Here is a 25,076-nt window from a genome sequence, read left to right on the forward strand (position 1 = left end):
AATTTGGTTGAGTAGATTGCTTTTAGACATTGATTGTCAACGGCTTGCAGAAATGAGTTCTAAATGAAGATAATACGATTCTCATGATATGCTTATTCGTGTTGCATGCCAAAAACAACGTGTATACTATTGAATAACCATTCCCCTGATTGGATACCATGTGACTTCTCTCTATTCGGTGAAAAAAACAAGTACAGTCGATTATCCGGAGTATTGATTTTTTTTTTTTCACTCCGGATAATCGAATCCTCCGGATAATCGAGTCAAAACATTTTTTTTTCTTTATTTGTTGTTTTTGCATTTTTTTTTCCGTTTTTTGAAAATAAAAGAGGAATTTGATTTTTTGATTCATCCCCTTAAAGTCAGAAACCTTTCTCAAGCCTTTTTGATACCCATATTGATGGGGTTCTGAGAAAATATACAATCCGCCATTTTGTAGTGGCCGCTATCTTGGATTTGCATTTTTCATAAATAACTGCTTTCTACTAGTCAAGCCCTTTCGTTTTTATACCCATATTGATGGGGTTCTGGGGTTCTCACATGAAAAAAAAAAATTTATCCAGATTCTCTCAGAAGGTGATAGACGATCATATTTGATGAAAAAAATCTTCCTATGCATATGTTCGAATTTCAACAATGACAGAGTTACAGAACTTTTTTTTTGTTTCGGACTCTGTTGCTTCAAACTGGCTCTACATGAAAAAGTACCCTACGGAAGACGATTCTGATGCTTTTATTTGAAAGATGAGAAAACTTAGTACAGGATATGGTAGTGGATCAACTAAATTAGTGAATTTTAATTACATTTTGGAAGTGAAACACTTAAAAGTTAATAATTTGTAATGTGTTATTATTAATTTTATCCTATAAATTTATATTAAACTAGATTGTTTCTATCAATTAACATAAAGTTCTTTAACCGCTCCACAATTTGTTCTTTGACGCACAACTTCTATCTTTCTTAAGTTGGCTGCAATATTGATGTAAACAATTCCTGGTGAAAATTCAAGCAAATTCTTCAAAAATCGGGATTTTTACCCCACTGTACATGTAATAGCCACTTAAACTTCACCTTAACGTTGAAAGGTTACATTTCTTTATGAAATAAGCCATATTTGAAATATAAAAAAATATTTTTTTCCAAACTGAATATAATCGAGTCCAAAATTGTATATAATCGAATCACATATAATCGAGTGCGACGTGTACTGTATTCTATCAGTCAAATCATTTCATTTGATACCAATATTGTGGGGATTGCAAGAAATACATAGTCGACCATTTTGAGGCGGCGAACTTTTCGAATTCATGTTGTTCATAGTGTAGTGTATTCTCCAAATCAAGCCATTTAGCCATTTTTTACGGCGGCCAAATTTAATTTTTCAAGATCATGGAATACGCAGTTTTATAATGACAGTAGAATTAAATGTGTGTTCCAAATTTCAGATCAATCATTCAACAGGAACGGGGTCAATTTTCTATTAATGTGGGACAACCCAAAAAACATTCAAACATACATAGAAACAGGTCAAGCTGAATGAAACCATTCATAAAATAAGTAGTTGTTTGGGGACCGCGGCCATCTTGAGATTGGATTTTTCATTATCTGCTATGTTCTACTAGTCGAGAACTTTCTTTTGATACATTTTTGGGCATTTTTCATAAATAACTGTGCTCTACTAGTCAAGCCTTTTCATTTGATACCCATGTTGATGGGGTTCTGAGAAAATAGGTAATCCGCCATTTTGTAGTGGCCGCCATCTTAGATTTGCATTTTTCAAAAATAACTGTATTCTACTACCCATATTGAAGGGGTTGTGCAAAAAATATATATAGCGCCATTTTGTGGCGGTGGCCATTTTAGATTTGAATTTTTCATAAATAACTGTATTCTACTAGTCAAGCCCTTTCATCAGATACCCATATTGATGGGGTTGTGAAAAAAATATATATGGCGCCATCTTGCGGTGGCTGTCATTTTGGATTTGCATTTTTCATAAATAACTGTGAAAATATGCAATCCGCCATTTTGTAGTGGCCACTATCTTGGATTTGCATTTTTCATAAATAACTGGGTTCTACTAGTCAAGCCCTTTCGTTTGATACCCATATTAATGGGGTTCTGAGGAAACATGCAATCCGCCATTTTGTAGTGGCCGCCATCTTGGATTTGTATTTTTCATAAATATCTGCATTCTACTAATCAAGCCCTTTCTTTTGATACCCATATTAGCTATTTAATATAGAATTATTATACAAATTATTCAAAATTTCCGAAAATCGAAAATAAAATACTCCGGATAATCGAGTCTAAAATTCCGGATAATGGAGTCCGACCTGTATAAGAAACGTGTTTTGACTTTATAGAAATACAGTCATTCCATGCCAAACCGATATAGTGGTTTTCAGATTTTCGTGAAAAAGTGGTAATTTTGTTAGTTATCGCAAAATAATACATCGGTATTTTTTAATTTTTTAATTAGAGTACCCAATTCCATTTTAGGGTGGATCAAAAAATTATTTTTTCTTCTTTTTTCCAAAAATAACTTTTTTTTTATGAACTACTGGACCGATTCAGAGGATCGATATATCAAATTAACGCCAATTAGCTAGCACTAGTATTAAAACTAAAAAAAGGGATTTTGTTTTCATAATTATTGATTGTATTTATTTTGTTTTTATAGCGTACTTGGTTCAGAGATAGATGGCGCTATATTTTTTTATTTTTTCTGCGGTTTTCACATAACATATCCAAAAAATCAGAGAGGCGGTTTTTATCGCTTGTGAGTTATGATTTTTCATAATGAGGCGATTGTCCGAAAAATCATCGTTTAACATATTCGTCGCCCATTGCGACGTTTTCGAGTTTCTTGCCGGGCCCAGCTTGCGAAATAATATTGAATGAAGATCAATCGTAGTTGGTTGACAACTTTTACGTGATCTAGCAATATGTTTTTTGATTTGAAGATGAATTGACAATAATAACACGTGCCAAAGTGATATTATATGAATTTCGAAAAAAACTGCAGTAATAACCATCCGTACTATAGATTAATAGAAAGCATAGCACAGGTCGGACTCGATTATCCGGAATGTTGATTTTTTTTTCACTCCGGATGATAGAATTTGCCGAATAATCGAATCATATTAAAATTTAAAAGAAAATCGCTCGGTAAACGTAAAATAACCATGATTTGGTCTGATTTATTTGTATATTGCAGTGTCGTAATCAGAAATCGACTAGCGCCCTCTGGGGGAAGGGATAATGTTTTGAAAATCGAAAAAAAAATCATCGCCTCCTCACAGCTAATGGACCAAAATATTATTCAAATGGTTAAGTCCAATCACAAGCAAAAGCTTATGCGTGAACTTCTTGGATCCCATGGAGAACTCGATGAAATTGTTAATCGAATCAGCATTAGGGCTTGGAACGAGATACCGGCTGATGCCATTGTCAAGTGCATGGAAATGGACTCTTTGGCTGGAAATATTCGAGAGTTGCAATACGATCCAGAAAATCACATCACATTCGCAGCATGGTATGCCAGGTACGAGGACTTGTTTGCAAAGGATGCGGAACGGCTCGACGACGAAGCCAAAGTAAGGTTACTGCTCTGAAGACTGGGTACGAATGAGCACTACAGGTACGTCTCATACATCCTACCTAATGCTCCAAAGGATTTCACGTTCATCGACACAGTGAAGAAACTGAAGAGACTTTTTGGCATGAAAGAGTCCACAGTTAAGAAACGATACTGTACATTAACCGTCACGAAAGCCCCGACGGAGGACTATGTTACGTTCGCTTGTCGGGTGAATAAGATGTGCGTGGAGTTCGAGTTGGCCAAATTGACGGAAGAGCATTTCAAATGCCTCATGTTCGTTTGCGGTCTGAAGTCGGAGTGCGATGCGGAGGTACGCACCAGATTGTTGACGAAAATCGAAGACAACAACGATGTCACCTTGGAAGCACTGATGGAAGAGTGTCAGCGGTTGATAAATTTAAAGAGCGATACTGCTATGATAGAAAGTCCTGGACGTGTTCAGATCATCAAGAGGAACTTTCAGCAACGGAAGCAGTACGGTAAGCGGTTCAGAGATCGTCCAAAAGAATCACCAAGAAATGAAGAAGAACGCAAAAGTCCGGCAACTTCTTGCTGGAACTGTGGTGCGATGCATTTTTCTAACCACTGCGGTTTCAAGAGTCACAAGTGCGCCGACTGCAAACAGATCGGCCATAAAGAGGGCTATTGCTCAAGCGCAAAGCGGTCTACGAAGGCATCAAAATATCAGCCACGAAGGTTCTCCACCAAAACCGTTATTGCATCGGTCAGCAGCGTCGAATGCAAGCGTCGTTACGTGTGGGTAAAGCTGAACGGTACTCCTGTAAGATTGCAGCTCGACACAGCGTCAGCGTCGTGTCCGAAAAGGTGTGGAATCGGATCGGCCAGCCAGCAGGTGTTCCTGCGAGTCAGACCGCCAAATCAGCATCGGGAGTACAACTGGACCTGCAGTGTGAGTTCGTCAGTGACGTCGAAATCAATGGTACGACGCATAGCGGACGCATCTTCGTTTCTACACATCCATTGAATCTGCTCGGAATCGATCTCATCGACAAGTTCCTGCTTTCGTCATTACCAATGGATAAATTTTGTAATTTCGTCGGTGGTTCCAATGATATCGTTTCTCTGCAGAAAGCGTACCCGAAGCTGTTCAGCGAGACGTTGGGGCTTTGCTCCAAATCTAAAATTCAACTTTCGCTGAAGGAAGCGTGTAAGCCAGTCTTTCGTCCAAGAAGGCCGGTTTCGTACGCTATGTTGCCAACTGTGGACAAAGAACTAGACCGACTAGAGTCTCTGCAAATTATTTCACCAGTGGACTATTCAGAGTGGGCGGCTCCAATAGTCGTTGTGCGAAAGGCCAGTGGTAATGTTCGCATATGTGGCAACTATTCAACTGGATTAAACGATCGGCTCCAGTCACACCAGTATCCCCTTCCGCTGCCACAAGACGTCATTTCAAAGCTCTCTAATTGTACAGTGTTCAGTCAGATTGATTTATCTGATGCTTTTCTTCAGATGGAAGTGGAGGAAAGCTGCCGCCAACTACTCACCATCAACACCCATCGGGGACTGTATCAGTACAACAGGTTGCCTCCTGGTGTCAAAGCTGCGCCGGGAGCATTCCAGCAGCTGATGGACACGATGTTGGCCGGTCTTCCATGTACTGCAGGCTACCTAGACGACGTGGTTGTGGGAGGCAAAGATACTAACGAACATCAGCGTAATTTGCATGCAGTGCTGCAGCGGATTGAGGAATTCGGATTCACAACTCGGCCGGAAAAATGCTCATTTGGCCAGCAGCAAATCCGTTACCTGGGTCATATCTTAGATCGTCATGGGCTTAGACCAGATCCAGCTAAAATCCAAGTCATAAAGGACCTACCGCCATCGAAGGACATCACGGGAGTACGCTCCTTCCTGGGAGCCATAAATTATTACGGAAAATTTGTTCCAAACATGCGGGCTCTCAGGTTTCCGCTAGATCAGCTCCTGAAGGATTCATCAGCATTTGTGTGGACGCGCGAGTGCCAGCAGGCGTTTGAAAAATTCAAAAAAATTTTGTCGTCAGAGCTGCTTTTAGCACATTATGACCCGAAGCAGGAAATAATTGTCTCGGCGGACGCATCTTCCATCGGCATTGGGGCAACAATAAGTCACAAGTATCCTAATGGCCACGTTAAAGTGATTCAACATGCATCTCGTGCGCTTACACCGGTTGAACAGCGCTACTCGCAAATTGACCGGGAAGGATTGGCAATAATTTACGCTGTTACCAAATTCCACAAATTTATCTTTGGGAGACGGTTTCGGCTTCAAACCGACCATGCACCGCTTCTCAGAATTTTCGGGTCCAAAAAAGGGATTCCGATCTATACAGCCAATCGCCTTCAACGGTGGGCATTATCGTTGCTCTCCTACGATTTTTCGATCGAGTACATTCAGAGTGACAAGTTCGGCAATGCTGACGTTTTGTCCCGTCTTATCGACCAACACACCAAACCGGATGAGGACGTCATAATTGCATGTACCACCTTGGAAGAAGATTTGAGGTCAGTAGCAATCGATAGTACTAATCAACTACCTCTCAGTTTTAGTATGGTTGAAAAAGCAACGGCATGTGATCCGTTGCTTCGAAAAGTTCACCGCTTCATCCGTGAGGGCTGGCCCAAATCTAGGTCGGAAGTTAAAGATTGGGAGATGTCTCGGTTCTTCGATCGCCAGGAAGCTCTGTCAGTCGTTCAAGGCAGCATAATGTTCGGCGACAGACTGGTAATCCCGGCTGCCTTCCGGAGGCGGTGCCTCAACCAACTACACAGGGGCCATCCAGGCGTACAGCGTATGAAGGCCATCTCACGTAGCTTCGTGTACTGGCCGGGACTTGACGAAGAGATTGTGAGCTTCGTTAAGGGTTGTCATCACTGCGCATCTGTAGCACGGTCCCCTCCGAAAGCGGAACCGGAGTCGTGGCATTCCACAACGGCTCCTTGGCAGCGAGTCCATGCAGACTACGCGGGCCCTCTGGACGGAGAATATTATTTGCTAGTCATCGATGCGCACACCAAGTGGCCAGAGATCTTCCCGACAAAACAAATAACATCGAAGGCCAGGATCAATCTATTGCGTACGTTGTTTGCAAACAAGGGCATGCCGGAGATTCTCGTGACCGATAACGGAACGCAATTTAAGAGTGCTGAGTTCAGTGAGTTATGCTGCGAGAACGGAATCCGGCACACAACAACGGCTCCATTTCATCCGCAATCGAACGGCCAAGCTAAAAGATTTGTGGATACTTTCAAGCGGGCCGTTAAAAAAATTCAGGAGGGAGAAGGCTCGATAAGGCAAGCACTGGACATTTTCCTCCTCACTTACCGTTCCACGCCGAATCCAAATGTTCCAGGAGGGAAATCCCCAGCAGAGGCGATGTATAACCGACCGTTGAGAACATCGCTAGACCTTCTACGTCCACCGTCGACCCCAGAACCATCATCAAACCGCCAGGGTACATCCACCGCGCGGTCTTTCAGTCCGAAAGATTCCGTATATGCAAAAATATATGCCAACAACAAATGGTCTTGGATTCCTGGAACTGTAGTAGAAAGAATCGGCACAGTTATGTATAATATCTGGGTGGAAAACAAGAAATTAGTTAGGTCACACATCAACCAGCTCAGAGAACGATCTGCTACGGGAACAACAACAAAGGAGCAGACTAAGCAAGGTCTGCCGCTCAACATTTTGCTCGATGAGTGGAAGCTATCAGCAGCATCCCCGTCTGCTCACCACTTGTCGGAAGCGGAAGTCATCGAACAAACTCAATCCACGCTAGTTCGTCCATCATCCCCAACATCACCAAATAGCATCCGATCAGCGACATCTTCTTCTTCATCACCATCGACGGCATTGAGTCTACCGTTGAAAATTCACCTATGGTTCAGCTACCTCGGCGATCTTCTCGAACCAGAAGACCACCGCAATGGTTCCAGGGAAACTAAAGGTTCTAGGAGGGAGATGTTGGAGACAACTGGCAATACCACAGAGGATCTACCACTTGGGCTCGCCAGTGACAGATTCAACTGTCATTTGTATCGACGTCACGAGTGAAACAATAGAGCGGAGAGTTGTCGTTTCCGGGTAGATGAAGCACACTATGTGTTCACTTCATCATTGTCTTCCGTACAATACACGTTTTTATGAAGATGAATAAATTTAGTTAGAGTATTTTATGTACAACATTATAGTTCTTTTATTTCAATCATCTCGCGAACGACAACACAAAAAAGGTGATAGAAAATCGAACTAGACTTCCGAGGGAACGAATGCTTCATCAGTTTTGGAGCTACACCAGGTTGATGAAGATGAAGAGTCCGAACATTGGGTTTCAAATGGTACAACCTTAAGTGGAATCGAAAAAGTTATTACTAGGGCGGAGGAAAACGGATTGCCAATGGAAAAACAATTTCTGCTGCAAGAATTGCGTAAAAATATTTTAAAGAAAAATGTTAATTTTTAATTTTTGCTTCGTTGCATATTATGCCCATTAGAGTCCCAATGAATGAATGGGACAAAAAGAACCTTCGAATTTTTGAAAGTAACTCCCGGCAAAACGTTGATTCCCGCGAAAAAATATCGTATGTAAAATTTCAGCTCAATCGGACTTTATTTACTAGTGTCGTAATGCCGTCAAAGATTAAAAAAAATCGAGATGACAGTAGATCTCGACGTTTCATGCAGTTTGAAGACATTTGGAATCAATTTTTTTCCAAAGCTCCGATTTCATACACTTCCCTCTTGGTTGATTTTACGATTTTCGGAAGACTCAAATTTTGGCATCTTTGCAACAATAGTAGTGAATAATGTCCGATTGAGCTAGAATGTTGTACAGTGTGTGTTTTCGAGGGAACCAAAATTTTTCAGGAAGTCCCATTCGTTAATTTGAGATGATCATTTTCATTGGAATTCTAATGCACATCGTTACTAATGAATTTGTTCTTAAACTGAAATAACACAGGAAACGGCCGGAATTTGCCGAACAAGTTTTATTGGATTTGGTCCGCGATATTATCGTACCATATGAAGATGCTAATGAGATATCTTTTAAGAATCTAATAAATCAAAGGACTATTCAAGCGGATCCAAAGACTTATCATATATTTTGTATTCTTTGCAACAATCTCATTTGAATCATCACATTCGAATGAGATTATTCGAATGATTACATTATATACGATACACTGTGGATAACCGAATTTATACATACTAAACGGGCCCTGTTTATCGGACCTAGTTACATCTATGTTTCATTAAATTATCATATTAGGTATGTTTAAATATAAAATTAATGTATTCATTCAAATTGGAATTTCCAACGTATATAAATCTACTGCGGATAATCGGAACAAATTGTATGGAACCATCCCTGTTCTAGCCCTTCTCCTCTACCTAGCTACGTTCAGTTTTGTTCTAATAGTCATGTTTTTAAAGTAAAACCAAAACCGAAATGCTCCGGATAATCGGGTCTAAAATTCTGGATAATCGAGTCTTCGGATAATCGAGCCCGACCTGTATTACAGAGTAGTTCAACTTTCGGTCTGTGACACCGTGTGCGAGTATACGAGTTACGATTTTGCGCGCGAATACAGGTGCGTTAAGGTAATCCGACAATAAGTTGAAAAAACGAAGCATCTGCATACTATTGTGACGAATTATCCTCGATGTCTATTAGAAAAGAAAAGAAAAGAATTCTATTACAGTTCGCATCCAATGCAACTCTAGGGCATTTCCCGATTCGCGTTATGTCCCAATGAAATTGCCTATTTAATTTCACCCCACATAAAACTTCTACATGGTTTTGCAAGTTTTTGATTCATTGTAGCCTTAAACAATGTAAAGATTTATGGGCGAGTGTTTCAAATTTGTTCATCCTTCCCACTTCAGCACTTCAAACACGATGGAAGAGCAATTTAGTTCTCCCCGGTTGGAATGAATTTCCATCAAGTCGGTATTTTTCCTGTTGTTCTTCTGCTTCTTTTTTTTTGTCTTCCGCAATCTAAACCCACACAATTAGCTTCCCACGCTTCCGGTGACGGGGAAGACCGAGCGAGAGAACGAATGACAGCCCGCTGAATAAGCAAATTAATTCATAAATCTCGGCTATCCTTTGTTAACGCCCAGCCGGGCAACCATCATTAAAGTTTATGCACTCACGCTCCTCGCCGACCGGAGAGAACCGAAAATATTCCATCCGCAGCGAAATTTGCGTGGTAGTTAAACGCTATAATTATTCACCGGTCGCGTTTTTGTCTCCGCGCCGCCATTCCCACTGCCGGCCGCACGCAACCAAAGGCACTGTCATAATACTCAGGAGCACATTATATTTAGATTATTTTATTTATTATTTTGATAATTATGTTTGTTCTCTTCGCCGGCTCAAATCCCCGACAGGAGGGTTGCTCGTTCCACCCACCCCCACAGTCCGATGGTCCTTGCGCGCCTGCTCTACCTTTCAGGAGGTGGTAATTAGTCATCGGCTCCGAAATTCGCAAATTCCTCCATGTAGCCATAGCGAAGATTTGGAAAGAGTTTTCACAAGTGATGAAAATTTATGGACCTTAACCCACGCAGCAGCAGAAGCAGCATCACTGATCCAATTGTCCCGAAGCGGAAGGATGGAGCCGCCAATGATGACCGCAGTAATACTCGCTGTCATCGCTCCTCTTTCGCGCTCAGGTGCTAAAAGAAGGTTTCCGGCCGCGTGGAACGTCACCGGCGAAAGTTTACCCAAGAAGGGGCTGCGCGTTCAAGCGGAAATACTTTCTAACTCACTCGTAGCAGCTCAGAAGTCTAGCAATGAAAGCTGTTTACCAACTAATTGGGAATTTATGAAGACGCGGCATGAATTAAACAAACAAATCATTATTTTTCCTACGCTGGAGATACCGGTTTAAAACTCAACTTGACTTCCTGTTTGTTTTCAACCTCCTCCAGATGAGTGTAATTAGCCGGCGGAAGGAGGCAATGATTGCGTGATAATTGAAGATCCGGGTGACATTAGCGAAATAGCTTCACATTAGACAGACAAAAGTACTAGATGTTGCAATTGTTGAACGAGCGTTTCGTGAACACAACTATCTTGTAAGATCGTTATCCGTACAAATTAATATGAAGTATAACTAGCTTGCCGAAGGCATTCATCATCAGGTGAAGCCCAGTTTCAGCAATAATTATGTCGGTAATTGCTTTCTTCAATCAAATTCTTTCATGATTAGATCGTGCCATCCAACAAAGCCTGGCAATGAAACACAGGCGAAATTTACGCCTAATCGATGAGTAGATTTACGACCTGCCGACGCTAAACTCCTCCCCCCGGGGGACCAAATCGAATCTAGCAAATTTGAGTTATAGGACCCATCGCCGAGAGATGGCCATCATAGAGCTGAACTGCTCAACACCCGGGCTCTGGCGAAAAGGCGAAGCCACGACGAACCGACCCCTTGTCGATAGGATGTTTTCCACTTACACATTTTATTGGTCATTCGTTCCAGAATAAAAGCTTATGAAAGTAATGAACAGGTGGAATTTATCGCTCCGGTGTACGACCGTAAAAAGTAACATTAGCACATTGTCGTTACGAGCGTGGTATTTGTATCGGAATCTTACCACCACTGGAAGGGTGGGCGAGGAGATGATGCTCTCCGTCACCAGCATCGAGAAAAGCATTATCCACGCGAGAAATGATAATTTCGCGCGATGCCACTGCAAAAAGATTGGAACGCAGGTGCTCATCGAGGCAAGCTAGCGCGTAACACGATTTGCAAAACTCATTAACCCTTCCTGTGCGATTGTTTAATTGAGTTTGCCACGGTACGGTACAAGCTGCTCCATTCACCTCAAAAGGTGCTAAATGGGTTATTTTCCCTCCCTACATCAGCTTTTCCAATCGCTGAACTAGAAAGTAATACAATTTCGCTGGAAAAGTTGAACAGTCGCTTTTCTCCCACTCGAAGCGCTGTTCATCATTGGTAATTGAGTATGTGAGATGCCGTTTCCTGTGTTCGATATAATGAAGTTTCCATTATCCTGGCAGTTAGCGGCCCAGGCAGCAAATTTACGCGGAAGGAAGCTCACAGCATTTTTTGTTGAGAAAAAAAATCCTCGAATGTAATATCCCTGTTTAACATCTATAGAAATTCAAGCAATACATACCTCTAGCTGAGCACAATTTTCTTCCTGCCGGCACTCTTCTCTCACACACGTATCATCTCGATGTAGTCCGAATACAGCGAATATGCTGCGAATGCCTGCTGCTGCTGCTGCTGTTCCCATTCGGTACCATTCCCGAGCGCGCCCAACTTCTTGCGTCCTTGCTGGCGGCGCTGATGTCGTACGCTAATGGGTTTTAATTAAATAATGCTTTTAGCGGGTCACCGTTACCACCTGTTGTAAGTGATAGTGTCTAATAATAATTAGAGCACGATACTATCGTTTCCCCCGGTTTTCATAATTGTCACGCACCGCCCGTGTTCGCGATGGCGAACGCGTGGCAAAATATGAAATGGGAAATGGGACACCGGTTGGGTTGTGGAATGTGTACGGATTTTAAGAAGAGAACCCATTTGCAGGTGTCTTGCGCAACCATCCCACGAGACGTTGTGAATGGACGAGGCATGATTTGAGGCGTAAACTGAACAAGAATGTGCTGTGCATTTGAAATCCATTCAAACAATAAAAAATAATAGAATAATAGTATTTACTCTGAATAACATTATTCTAGTCTGAATACTTACTATAGAGCACTTAAAACTATTTTGAATCATTCGCTTAGAATCGAAATATTTCTTTTGGATAGGCTGACCAAATAGTTTGGGGATAAAAACGGGACACGTAAACCCAAAAAGATGAGCAAAGACATATAACATTTTTTGAACAATTTTGTTGAGTGAATGAAACCGAGAATAAAATCAATCTATCTTAGAGGTTTGCTCTCTACAAGGAAGGAATATGTAAAATTCTGAAGAGACTTCGCGAGGGAGATAATAAATTTTACCATAAAATTTGTCAGGATCAGAATTCGGTTCAACAATTATCATAGCGTTAATCCTCCTAGAAATATCCTTATACAGCCATTCCATGTGAAACCGATATAGTAGTACTCCGATTTTCGTGAAAAGTGGTAGTTTTGTTCTTTATCGCAAAATATTAAACCCGTATTTTTTATTTTTTCATTAGGGTGGTCCGGAAAATTCATTATTTAGCCTTTTTCTTAAAAATGGCACTTTTTCTGAAATTCATAACTTTTGAACTGCTGGACCGACTCAGAAAATCGATATATGAAATTGAAGACAGTTACATAGTTCCTTAGATTGTATTGGTTTTTTTTGTTGTTTTAATGGCTATGGACTAGAAGGCGCTATATTTTTTTATGTTTTTTACTAGCAGACCCGGAAAACTTCGTCCTGCCCAAAGTTTATTTTTTGTTATTACATTTACGTTTTCTTACTGAGCGCACGTTCATGAATTCAATCGCAGAACTGTTCATTGATTGATCTTCTAATCTACCCTTTAAAATTATTTTTACTATAAAATTCCTAGTACTGTTACCAAAATTCGTCAATATAATATCAGGTTATTTTCAGACACAATTCTCGTTCAAGATTTTTCAATATGGAATAAATGTTTGATACAGAAAATGTGATAGAATAAAGACAGACCTAAATCGAACAATTCCTTCCTCGAGTTTGGCTCTTATCAACATATTCGGCGATCCATTTTTATTTATAGAAGAAGATATAGGAGTGCGTTTTGTCACATTAAAATCCATTTCCACTTTCAAGCGAAGACCAACGCTTGTCACTATGCAATTGTAGAACATATTCCAATTTTCCGAATTTTCCCATTTTCCTTCTGTGTTTTCCGAAAATTTTCAATTGTCATGTTTGGTTGAAATATGTTTGGTTAAAATATATGTAATATTTTCATGAGACCCCCTCTCCATTTCAGATGAGGGAGGGGTGTCATACCATCATAGAAACATTTTTCGTACCCAAAACCCTCACATCCCAATAGAAGACTTGTTGAAAATTTCAAGAACTATTCATATATTTTTTTGAGAATTTTTAAAAATACGTTGCCAAAAGATCACTGGAGAATGGATAATGGATCGGCTGGATGTAAACATTGTCGCGTAGACCACCAACCTTCCCAACAGACCCAGCTGCGGCCTATTGAAAACTTTTAAACGAATGGCCAAAATGGAGAGATAGCTGACTACCAAGCCACGGAAAGGTAAAAGAACATGTCGACATACATCATTTCATCAGCCATGATTGAGGTTCCGGCCAACATTTGCTTCATTTGCAATACTTCATCAAACAACCCTTCCTCTTCCTATCCAGTATACACAAGTTCTTTCGGTAGTTAACACGTTAAGCTCTGACCGAGCTAGAGGACCAAAGATGAACTTTTCGTTTGACTCACGTTGGTCCCTGCGGATCAATAAGGAACTTGCATAAAAATCATTATAAATCTTTATAAAAATCTTAAAAATAAATGTTTATAAAAATCAATTTGCCGATTTTGTTGCTGTCGTTTCCTGTTGACACTCTCTAAACAAAAAGTCCACTGTCGGTGCGATGAAATCAGCTCAACGTATTAATCGTTGAATACATTGGAAGCGCTCTTGAACAGTCTGACAAATAAAAGTTTTATTTTGAGGTTCATCCATTTAAGAAAACCAACATGATCAAGTTGTAATACTGAAATATATTGATATCGCGGGACATTTCGGTTCCTTTTGCCAAATGCGGGACGTAATCCTACGCGGGGCATTTTGTTGAAATGCGGGACTGTCCCGCGTAACGCGGGACGTCTGGTCAGTTTAGCTTAAAAGACTAAAGCTCCTCATCTTACACCATCTCACATCGTAAGACGTCTGAGTTTTGCCAAAGTTCACATGAACCGACAATGGAACATGGTATGTTATGACAAAGAATGTTTCCAAAAGAATACATTTTGCTATATACCATAACGATAAGTTTTTCAATGTATAGGTTATCTTTACTGACGAAAAAATGTTGCATTTGGATGGTCCTGATGGTTCCAACGGGTACTGGCGTAATTTACGGAAGAAGTAACAGCATATTTCAACCAGGAATTTCGGTGGAGGCTCGTGCATGGTTTGAGCGGCATTCTGTGCAACCAGAAAGCTCAAGATAGGTTTCACATCATTCAAAGATTACATACATGTTCTGAAATCCTCTCTCCTTCCGTTATTGCGTGGATATAGTCACAAAAAAACACATTCCAGCAAAACAATGCTACTATTCATACCAGCAAGTAAACTAAGCAATGGGTTAAGGACCAAAAACTTCATTTTTTGGATTGGTCGGCACGCTCTCCAGACTTGAATCCTGTTGAAAATCTTAGGGGGATCCTTGTACGCAGAATCTACACTGAGAGAAAGCGGTACACAAAGATTGAGTTCAAGGCCGCAATTTTGGAAACATGGAACAATGTCGAGAAATCCGTTCAGCGGAATTGGGTAAACAGTAACACTAATTTTCAAGGTTATTAGCCGAAATGGCAAGGTTACCAATTATTGACATTTAAATCAGCCGATTGTTTTGAATTTTTAATTGATAATACTTATGAATTTTGAAATGGTCTTATAGAAACTGGACAGCTGAAATTATTATATTTAAGCACAATAAATAAACAAACAACTCTTTTGAACGAAATTGACGTTAATTTATTCTAAGCATTCAACAATGTATGAATGTATCTTATTGAAATTCTAAATGTTTGTGTTGCAACGATATAGAATCAGGGTGGTCTTATAGAAGTTGGACAGAGTGTAGCCTCTTATGGTCTTCCAGAGCGAGGTGCATCTGTGGTGCTTTGCTTGTACGGTCCATTTTAAATTTACTAAACCACCGATAAACTGAACTCGAAAGAGCAGAAGTGGAATAAATTTTCGTCAACCAATGATTATTCAGGAGTTTTTTTCCATAAAAAACAATGTTTGATCAAAATACGATATTCTTTTTTTTCATTTTCTATACGAATGCTCAGGTAGTGCCACTTGAACAATTGTAGTTTGTGAACAAATAAACGAAATGTCATGAAACTTCACAAACAAGCTAGTGACAAATGAACCTCTAGAAATGAATCTTGTTAATTTTTGGGTGGCACCATCTGTTAAAAAATAATTGGGACTTTTCAGTTCGTGAGAAAAATTTCCAAAAATAGCAATCTTTTACGCAACGTCACTCCATCATCGAAATATTCCTTCGTTGTGGGGAACAGAACGTGCTCCTGTGGGCGAGTGGTTAGTATCAAACTTAACATGCCGGGGGTTCGGGTTCGATTCCCGTTCTGGTCGGGGAAGTTTTTCGTCAAAGAAAGTTCCTCCGACTTGCACTGTGATCACGCGTATTCTAAAGCTTGCCAATCAGAATGCATTCAAGACGTGTCGTTTGGCATAGAAATCTCAACTAAGTACTTGTTCAGTCCGCCGCTAAGCGCGGATGGCGGAGGAAGGAACGCAACGAAAGGAGGATCGCGAGGACACAAATACCAACATACGCCCCACCCGTGGGGAGAGTGCATTGCGAACGCAAGCAAACTGCACTGCGTGCAGGGAGGGAGTTCAATTTCAACCGCTAACTTGAAAGGAAGCTTAGTTTGGTCTGCTAAAGTTATTCGAAGCAAGAAACTAAAAAGATTGTTTGAACTTGTTAAATATTGTAAATTAGTGTAAATATAAAATGTGTACAAAGAACTAAGTATCTATTTTTGCTATCAACCGATAAATCCCTCATTCGGTCTGTGGTGTGGTTTGGTTTAGGATTGGTCCTTAACAAGACCAAAGAAGCGTATGTTAGAAGAGCTATCGGAGCAACCATCAGAAATTTCGAAGCAGCTACTTGGAGTCCTGAAGGAAAGGATAAACATTTTGTATAGGCAGATTTGTATATGAATAATCATTCTGATCGTGGGCGTGACTAGGATCTTGGATCGATTTATAGAAAATCGATCTTTTCTATTTCGATTTCTTGGATCGATTCTTTGTACTCGAAAAAATCGAGAAAATCGATCTTTTTCTTCCGATGTTTTCGATCTTAGAAAAACTTTTTATAGATTTTTTTTCACTGTAGCACGGACGGATTTCATGGGATGTTTGCAAGCTGAGTTTTGAACAAATACCAGTTGTTGAATTTCTAGTAATAATTTTCAATTAATTTATTTATTTAATTCCATGAAGTTTCAAGACGAATACTCTGGGAAATGCAATTTTTCTGAGCTTTAAATTTGTTGTGGCCTTCATAATGAGTAATAAAATTAAATGTCTTTGATGTTTGAATAGAAATATAAAATTTGTATTCCTTGTTTAAAGAAAAGACGGCTCTCATATAGAGTAAATGAAGAAATTGTAAAAAATACATTTGGTTTTTCAAAGATCGATTCTTTGGTAACGATTTAATCAGTGGAACGATCCCTACGCCATTCAGAAAATCGGTTCGTCAAGATCGATCTTTTTCTAAAGAGCGCCCATTCCTAGTCGTGACATAATAAATGATGACTTTGGCGTCTTCTATCAAATGTCACGGAATGCATTGATCAAGCAGGCATTTGAAATTGAATTTGAAATTCGTGACTTCAGACTTCAGTAGCTGGACAACAAGAGGGAAAAAAATCCATTGGACTATGCAGAACCTGCAGAATAGTTTAGCATCAAGATAAAACTTGAACGACGATTGCAGCAATCAAAGGCATTAACAGAGAGCATCAGAGGCAAATACATGACAATGGTATTCGATGCTTTTCGTACTGTACGCCCAACATCATTGAACTATGAACATATGTTTTTCTCTCCTGGAAATTTCGTTCAGGAGATCCGATTAAGATCAGAAAACGACAAAATGAACATTATTTGTGTCCCTAAATAGTAGCAAAGTAACTATTAAGTAGCAAAAACTTGAAAAATATTTTCTTGTAAACTAATTATTATCAATAAAAGTCGTTTCTTCAAGAAAATTTTTCAAGTTTATTTCAAAGTATTTATAATGTATGGAACTTCAAACAAATCTTGGAGAATTTCCAATTCGATTGGTATGTAAATCATCAGAATTCATTTTTAGAGAAAATAGTTATTAACGTAAACTTTCATTAAACCGCGACTTGTTTTCTGATTTGATTCATATTATTAGTATCAAAGAGTGAATTCTAGGGAAGTTATTACTCATTTAGAAGAATATTGAAGCTTGTTATTGGTGGGTGAATTGCAAAAAGCCATATTTCAATAAACTACAGTAAAGCCTCGATTAGCCACAATAAATGACTAAACATGAGGTGCCAACAAGAAACCGATATTCAGTGATCAAATAATGTGAAAGCCTCGACCAAAATAATACAGTAAGAGCCAGTCACTCACCGACAAATTTCGGCAAGGCCTATAGAAATACTATGCACAATGAACTCGGAATCTTTCTGTGGAATTGCACTCTCTCCTAAGTAGCATAACTGCTACTTTGGTTGAGATTGCCACATTCGTTGACTTGCATGTCAGCCTCATGGGCGGCTGTGGAAATTTGGATCGCAGCTTTATACAGTCCACTGCTTGGTGAAACAACAGTACTAATAAAAATGACGCAAGTAATACTACGAAAGACGGCGAAGTTCCTTTTGGAACGGTCGTGCCATTCAAGAAGAAGTGGGGAACAGAATCAATACATCTAAGAATGTTTGATTATTTTGTTTTAGATTCCGTTTTATTCGATTTTATTTTATTATTTTTATATTAGTTATATGGTTAGGGAGAATTTTTCCGATGAAGTCTAAGTGCAATGTGATTGAACTTTGAAAATTTAAGAGGGTCTAATTTGACTGCTTTGCAAAATGCAATATTATTTTGAATTCGTTGTATCAACAAGTACTTGCATAATAAGTCTCAAATCATTAATGCTAAAACACTTGATTCCATCCGCTGGGTTGACTCCGAATTATATTATCTAATATAAGCGTCTTATTGTGATAAAGTGCTATCGTTTCTGGCGTGTTATCTAATCGAGACGGAGCTTTTCTTGAAATCAGACTCAGTATCATTTTCGACGAAGGGGAATTGGGTTTATTTGGTTTGTCATACTCGTAATTTTGTATTCTGCTTCGCTGAGAGTTGTTGTCACGGGTTTACTTTTTGCGGCACAACTCTTGATACGCGTTGAAAGTAATTACATGAAGTTTGAGAACGAATATACATATGATTTGGCATAATGCAAGAAATTTCACGGAAGTATTCGCTCATGTTGAACAATTTGTCCTGTTTTGACGGTTCAGACTAAAACTTCACACATAACATTAGTTTCGGCAGAGGAAAAAAATCATAACATTCCCAACTAGTCCAAAGTACACTTCAGCCCCCTGAAACGCCCCAGACATGACATTATAAGTAGGTTTAAGACATATCCATTCTATTCGAAACTTTTTTTCACTGCTCTTCGGCCACCCTCCTACCCCAAGCAGAAGAGGGCACCCTCCTAAATGGCTGCGTTAAATTTCACAGAACATAAAATCAACATTAAATTTAGCTTACAATGGCACGAAAGGAGCAAACATCGTAAGTTGATTTCTACTCTAAGGAATCGGTACTTTTGTACTCAAGCATTCGACAAACAGGTATGTAGAGAGCGGCGCGCACGGAGGCAACACTTTTGTTAGCAGTGCTCTCAACACTCCGTTCCCCGGGAAATGTTCGCTTGACTGAGCGGACTGAGCGATGGTTGCGATGTGGGGAGGCCACAGGAAAGTTAGCCAGAAAAGAAAAAAGTCATGTAGGGGATATGTTGCTGCTAGCTCGGGGAAGTTATACGTACACGCGCGGGCCCTCGGATGACTACATTTGCGAGCGCGAACTGTGGAAATGGTGGTGTTTTCGTCGCTCGTTCTTTTTTTCTTGCTCCTCGCAGTCGGGATGATTGGAGTCTTTTCGGAGGCAAAACTTTGTATGAGCGAGCGTTGCCGAATGGGAGAAGGAAGTAATAAAAACTTGCTTGAAGAAGTTAAAATTTAATTCTGCTAGTTTTTCGCAAGTTCCCGTAGCCAGAAACCAGCAAGCGGAATAGATGCATTCGCAGGTTGCAGCACAGCAGCAGCAGCAGCTCGTGTGTGCACACCAAATTTGTTGATAGAACTGAACTTGATGGTGTGAGTGTTTTTGGTGGGATTATGATAATACATTTGGGACAAGAAAAGTTATCTATATATTCGTCGCCTAGAGGGTAATAATTATATATTGTGCAGTTGCGCGTTCGGTAGGAGGATTTCACCTTATATGACACGTTGTGTTTAAGGATTTCTTTATTGTATTTATCAATTTGAAGATTATTCTAACTGAATGTGCATATATTCGTGTTAGAGTTAGGAAATGTTCCATATTAGGAACTTTGAGCATGTGTTGTTGTTGTATAAGAGATTTGACAAGTGTGGGTAAGGTGGGTTTATCAATGATTGAATGAAATCAAACATGAATTAAATACATCTGCTTGTTTATTTGGGAAATTTTCTAAACCAACGACGATTCATTTTAATAGTAGACGAATGTCGCGTCAATGTCTTTAGAATTCATTCATTCATACGTTGGGGATGTTGGGGATAGCAAATTTAGTAACTTTGCGTATTCCATTCTCTCTTTTTTTAGTCTGGTCTGCTTTCTGGATAGGGCGAAACGAGTTGTGCGTTTTTTCTATAAATCGATATAGCTCAAAATAGTAACTCATTAGATATCTGAATTTAAACTTTTTTTTCCAGATTTATATCCAGAAAAATGCATTTCAAAACTAGAAATTGATTTAAAAAAAAGTAGTTTCAGTAATGCATCTAATGATTGAAAAAATAAGGCATGTTCTTTCACAAGTTCGAAGCTTCAATACTTTTACGAATTTTTTTCTCGTCATCATTGAAATTGTTTGGTTCGCTTCACTGTGAAAATTCGTCTGTTCTCCCTTTTTCCAGATTTCAAAAAATAAAAAACGCATATAAAGGGTGTGTCACATCAAATTGCATCACGGAAAAACGCTGTAGAAATTCGCCCAGTAGACCGATCCTTTTGAAAATTTTAGACAGTAAAATAAAAACTATTAAACAACTTTTGGCATTTTCTTTTTATTCATACTTCGAGCCCAAGCCCGTATGCTCGCACCTTCCTCTTTACCCCGTCCATAAGGTTCTGTACAACGTCAGGTTGTAGTTTTTTTTGAACAGAAATCCATTTTCTCTTGAAGTCCGCCTCCGATTTGACAACTTTTGGGTTCTTCCGGAGGGCCTGCTTCATAATCGCCCAATATTTCTCTATTGGGCGAAGCTCCGGCGCGTTGGGCGGGTTCATTTCCTTTGGCATGAAGGTGACCCCGTTGGCTTCGTACCACTCCAACACGTCCTTTGAATAGTGGCACGAAGCGAGATCCGGCCAGAAGATGGTCGGGCCCTCGTGCTGCTTCAATAGTGGTAGTAAGCGCTTCTGTAGGCACTCCTTAAGGTAAACCTGCCCGTTTACCGTGCCGGTCATCACGAAGGGGGCGCTCCGCTTTCCGCAAGAGCAGATCGCTTGCCACACCATGTACTTTTTGGCAAACTTGGGTAGTTTCTGCTTGCGAATCTCCTCCGGAACGCTGAATTTGTCCTCTGCGGAGAAGAACAACAGGCCCGGCAGCTGACGAAAGTCCGCTTTGACGTAGGTTTCGTCGTCCATTACCAGGCAATGCGGCTTCGTCAGCATTTCGGTGTACAGCTTCCGGGCTCGCGTCTTCCCCACCATGTTTTGCCTTTCGTCGCGGTTATGAGCCTTCTGAACCTTGTATGTACGCAGGCCCTCCCGCTGCTTGGTCCGCTGGACGAATGAACTTGACAAATTCAGCTTATTGGCGACATCCCGGACCGAACTTCTCGGATCACGTCTAAACTGCTTAACTACGCGCTTGTGATCTTTTTCACTGACGGAGCATCCCTTTTTGCCGTTCTTCACCTTCCGGTCGATGGTTAGGTTCTCGAAGTATCGTTTTAGTACTCTGCTGACCGTGGATTGGACGATTCCCAGCATCTTACCGATGTCCCGATGTGACAACTCCGGATTCTCGAAATGAGTGTACAAGATTAATTCACGACGCTCTTTTTCGTTCGATGACATTTTTCCAAATTTACGAAAAATTGACAGTGAAGCATGGCCAACGTGATCTATACACTCTTATGTGATTATAAGCGGAAGCTGAAGATATAATTCCTAAAAATTAAATTTCTACAGCGTTTTTTCCGTGATGCAATTTGATGTGACACACCCTTTATTGTTTCCTGAAAAAATGATTCCAACCCTTGATTATGGAGCACCGCTCGGAACGTTAATCCTGCAAAGTTACGAACATGTATTGGAACGTCGTTCCAATATACAATACCCAAACATTGAATAGCCCCTTCTTTCAGAAACTGATGGTCAATACCATAACACTAAAATGAGCGTCTTTTTTTACCTAGAACCGCGATTCAAACATAGGTCCCCCATCTACTTCGTCAAGAGTTCGTCAGTTTCGTCAAACCTAAATGTATGAAACAACTATACCCTATGTTCGAATCAACTTTGGAAAAGACATCGCAGACGTTATTCATCTTAAAGCCATACAGTTTCCAACAAAGCTTGATTATTGAATAAGGAAATGAAAATGATAAGGAATGGACGACGGCTTCCACTGCCCGCAAAATTATAGACCACTTGATCGTGTATTAAGAATCGACATTGTTTGAGGAAGAATAATCCCACTGAGTTGAGCAAAGTCTTTGGAAGGAATATGTAATCATGGATTAGATTGTACCAGATTGACATGAAACAATCTTTGTAATAATGAATAGAAATATTAAGTAAATGGATAAAAATCTTGAAAATGAAAGAGTTAAAAAAGATTTGAAACTCAATCGGTTGCATTTAAAAAAAATATGATAATGATACAGACAAAAGTACTGAAGGCTGAAAAAATAATTGAGAAAGTGCCACGTACGAGTTATAGCAACACTCTTCTATTCAAGAGAGAGTATTAATCAGACTAAAATAAAATCGTGGGGGGTACTGCATTTCTGTTACATCGACTTTATGCTCTGCATACATCTTCTCACACGAAATATATATAGAAGCAAATCGGTCAATCTTTCATATTCGTAAATATAATAATAAAAGAATGATCATTTACATGTTTACTAAGGTCATTTTACGTTCTACGGTTTTGTGTCAATTTGAAAAATTCCTTAGATTGACGAAAAGGGTGTTAAGACGTCTGGTACCCGGTACATTCTTAATTATTTTATTTAGCTCTTTATTAATTAATTATATTTTATAAATGTATTATAATGTTTTTTGACGTAGGACTACGTCTAACCGGAAGATATAGGGGGTGAAATGGAAATCTAGGCACTGAACAAGTAGGAAAAAATGCAAGATTTGGATCGCTTATAACTCGAGCATTTCTCAATAGATAGCAAAGGTTTTTGCATCAATTGATAGGGAATATATCTACGCATCTATCATAATGAATAACATTTAATTTTTCTTGAGATAAATAATTGAATAATTGTGAAATATCAAGCATTGTCCAAATGCACTATGTGCCCATTTTTGATTGGTCCATTTTGTGCTCCTCAAATGGTACCGACCAAAACAAATGGCAACCAGAGCAGCAGCGAAATAGAATGGAGCACGATTGGAAAGGAAAAAGAAAAAAAATGAACGAAACATTGGTCGCAGTCTCACACATGCGTAATTCTCGATCCAGCCAGTCAGCTTAAAAACCCCCGCTCCGCTGCCGTAACGATCATTCTTTGTGTGGACACCGACTGGACAACATCGTTGCTGGACGGGCTGGATGGCGAGGGATCGAGTGCCTTTCTCAAGGCAAGAGGGCGGAGGTGGTAGCGCTGGAGTAGAATAGAGTAGAGTTTTCAAAGGGCCTTTCTCAAGGCTAGAGACGAATGAACTGCAAAAGTTTAAAGTCTCTATAATACAATATCTTCCTTCCTTCCGTAACGATCATTCTCATTCAAACCGTACACCACATCAGTTCGCATCACAACACATCAACAAACCAACCCAAGCAGCCATGTCTGGACATGGCAAAGGAGGAAAAGTGAAGGGAAAGGCAAAATCCCGCTCGAACCGTGTTGATCTGGAGTTCCCCGCAAGGGTAGCTAGGCCGAGCGCGTTAGTACCAGTGCACCAGTCCACCTAGCCGGCGTTATATAGTTTCGGCCGCCGAAGTGATCGAGTTAGCTGGCAAAGCTGCTCGCGACGATAAGAAAACCCGCATTCGGAACAGAACACATTCGGTTCGGTGGATATCAAGACAACAGGCAGTTGCAGCGAGTGGCAAACGCAATCGCAAAACGGCAGCAGGTAGCAGAAGAAAAAAGTTTGTTCTTTATACAATCTGCTTTGGTGGCAAATCCAGAACAAGGCGGCATCGAGGGCGTTCGAAATGGTTTTTTTTTCAAAACCACGAGTACAAAGTTTTCTAAATTGGAACCATTCCATAAAACACGGCGCTTATAAGGGCCATTAAACCTTTCAAAAAAGAGTTTACGAAATACAGTTCAATGCTTTCTATGATAATATCCAAAATAATAATAAAACACAAATTTATTTTTTCATAATTTGTTTGCCAGGATCTGATGAGTATGTGAATTTGGCAGTTGTTCTGAGCTTATTAATAGTTGGGGACTTCCCTGATTATTCAATTTTCACCAATTCTTAAATTGTTTCCAGATTGAAAGTACAGTAATTTACAATTAGTTCGACATTTAGCTAATTGGACGAACATGTAATGCAACACATTTTAAGTCGACACTGTACCACTGTCATCGCAAATGTTCAATTACAGGTTAAAATCGCCTCCAATGCGACACTGAGTGGTGCTTCGGCACGTCGCATTGAATGTAATTTACTATACAACATGTCACAAAGCTGGATGGGAAGAAATTTTCCAACTGTGAAAGCTGTGGCGAGTGGCAACAAACCGCTAAACAATAAACTCTTCAGATTAAAGACAATTTTGTGATCCTGAAAAGGACCCTTTTTAGCCTGCATGTGAATCCAACGAGCGAACAAATCGTAATGAATGTATTTTTTTGCCATCGCTGCCTTTTAACGCTCATTCGTTCGTCTCGTTGGACTCGCCCCTTTGGCTGAGTCTGCCGATTTGTCTCTATCCTGTGGGTGTGTACCGCTAGAGTATAAAACACGCGGACCCCAAAAAAATATCTTATTTTCTTTGAAACCGTAAACCCGTGTGGTTGTACGGCATCGTTTAACATCGCATCGCATCACATCATAAAAGCAGCAACGTGGACGTGTGGACGTAACAAAGGAGGACAAGTTAAGGGAAAGGCCATTACTTAACTGATTCCCTAATTTCACAGCTTCACTCACCAATAAGGACAAATACATTAAATAAACCTATCCATTTTTCAGCTCTACTATATACCATAAAA

At 39.9% G+C, this 25,076-nt stretch overlaps 1 protein-coding gene across 1 annotated transcript; it reads left to right on the plus strand.

Moving 5' to 3' along the window:
* The first annotated feature begins 3,330 nt into the window (after positions 1–3,330).
* On the plus strand, positions 3,331–7,664 carry LOC129779315 (uncharacterized protein K02A2.6-like). The gene is made up of 3 exons (XM_055786722.1): positions 3,331–3,600; positions 3,679–4,361; positions 4,409–7,664. Exons 1-3 carry the CDS (start codon positions 3,331–3,333, stop codon positions 7,662–7,664), a joined length of 4,209 nt encoding a protein of 1,402 aa, XP_055642697.1.
* The last annotated feature ends 17,412 nt before the right edge of the window (positions 7,665–25,076 follow it).

The sequence above is a fragment of the Toxorhynchites rutilus genome, chromosome 3, assembly GCF_029784135.1.
Source record: "Toxorhynchites rutilus septentrionalis strain SRP chromosome 3, ASM2978413v1, whole genome shotgun sequence".
In the NCBI taxonomy this organism is placed as follows: domain Eukaryota; kingdom Metazoa; phylum Arthropoda; class Insecta; order Diptera; family Culicidae; genus Toxorhynchites; species Toxorhynchites rutilus.

Coding starts and splice junctions, on each gene's coding strand:
- LOC129779315 (XM_055786722.1), top strand. CDS start 3,331: ATGGTTAAGTCCAATCACAAGCAAAAGCTTATGCGTGAACTTCTTGGA. Junction 3,601..3,678: donor GGCTCGACGACGAAGCCAAA/GTAAGGTTACTG, acceptor AATGCTCCAAAG/GATTTCACGTTCATCGACAC. Junction 4,362..4,408: donor GAATGCAAGCGTCGTTACGT/GTGGGTAAAGCT, acceptor AGCTCGACACAG/CGTCAGCGTCGTGTCCGAAA.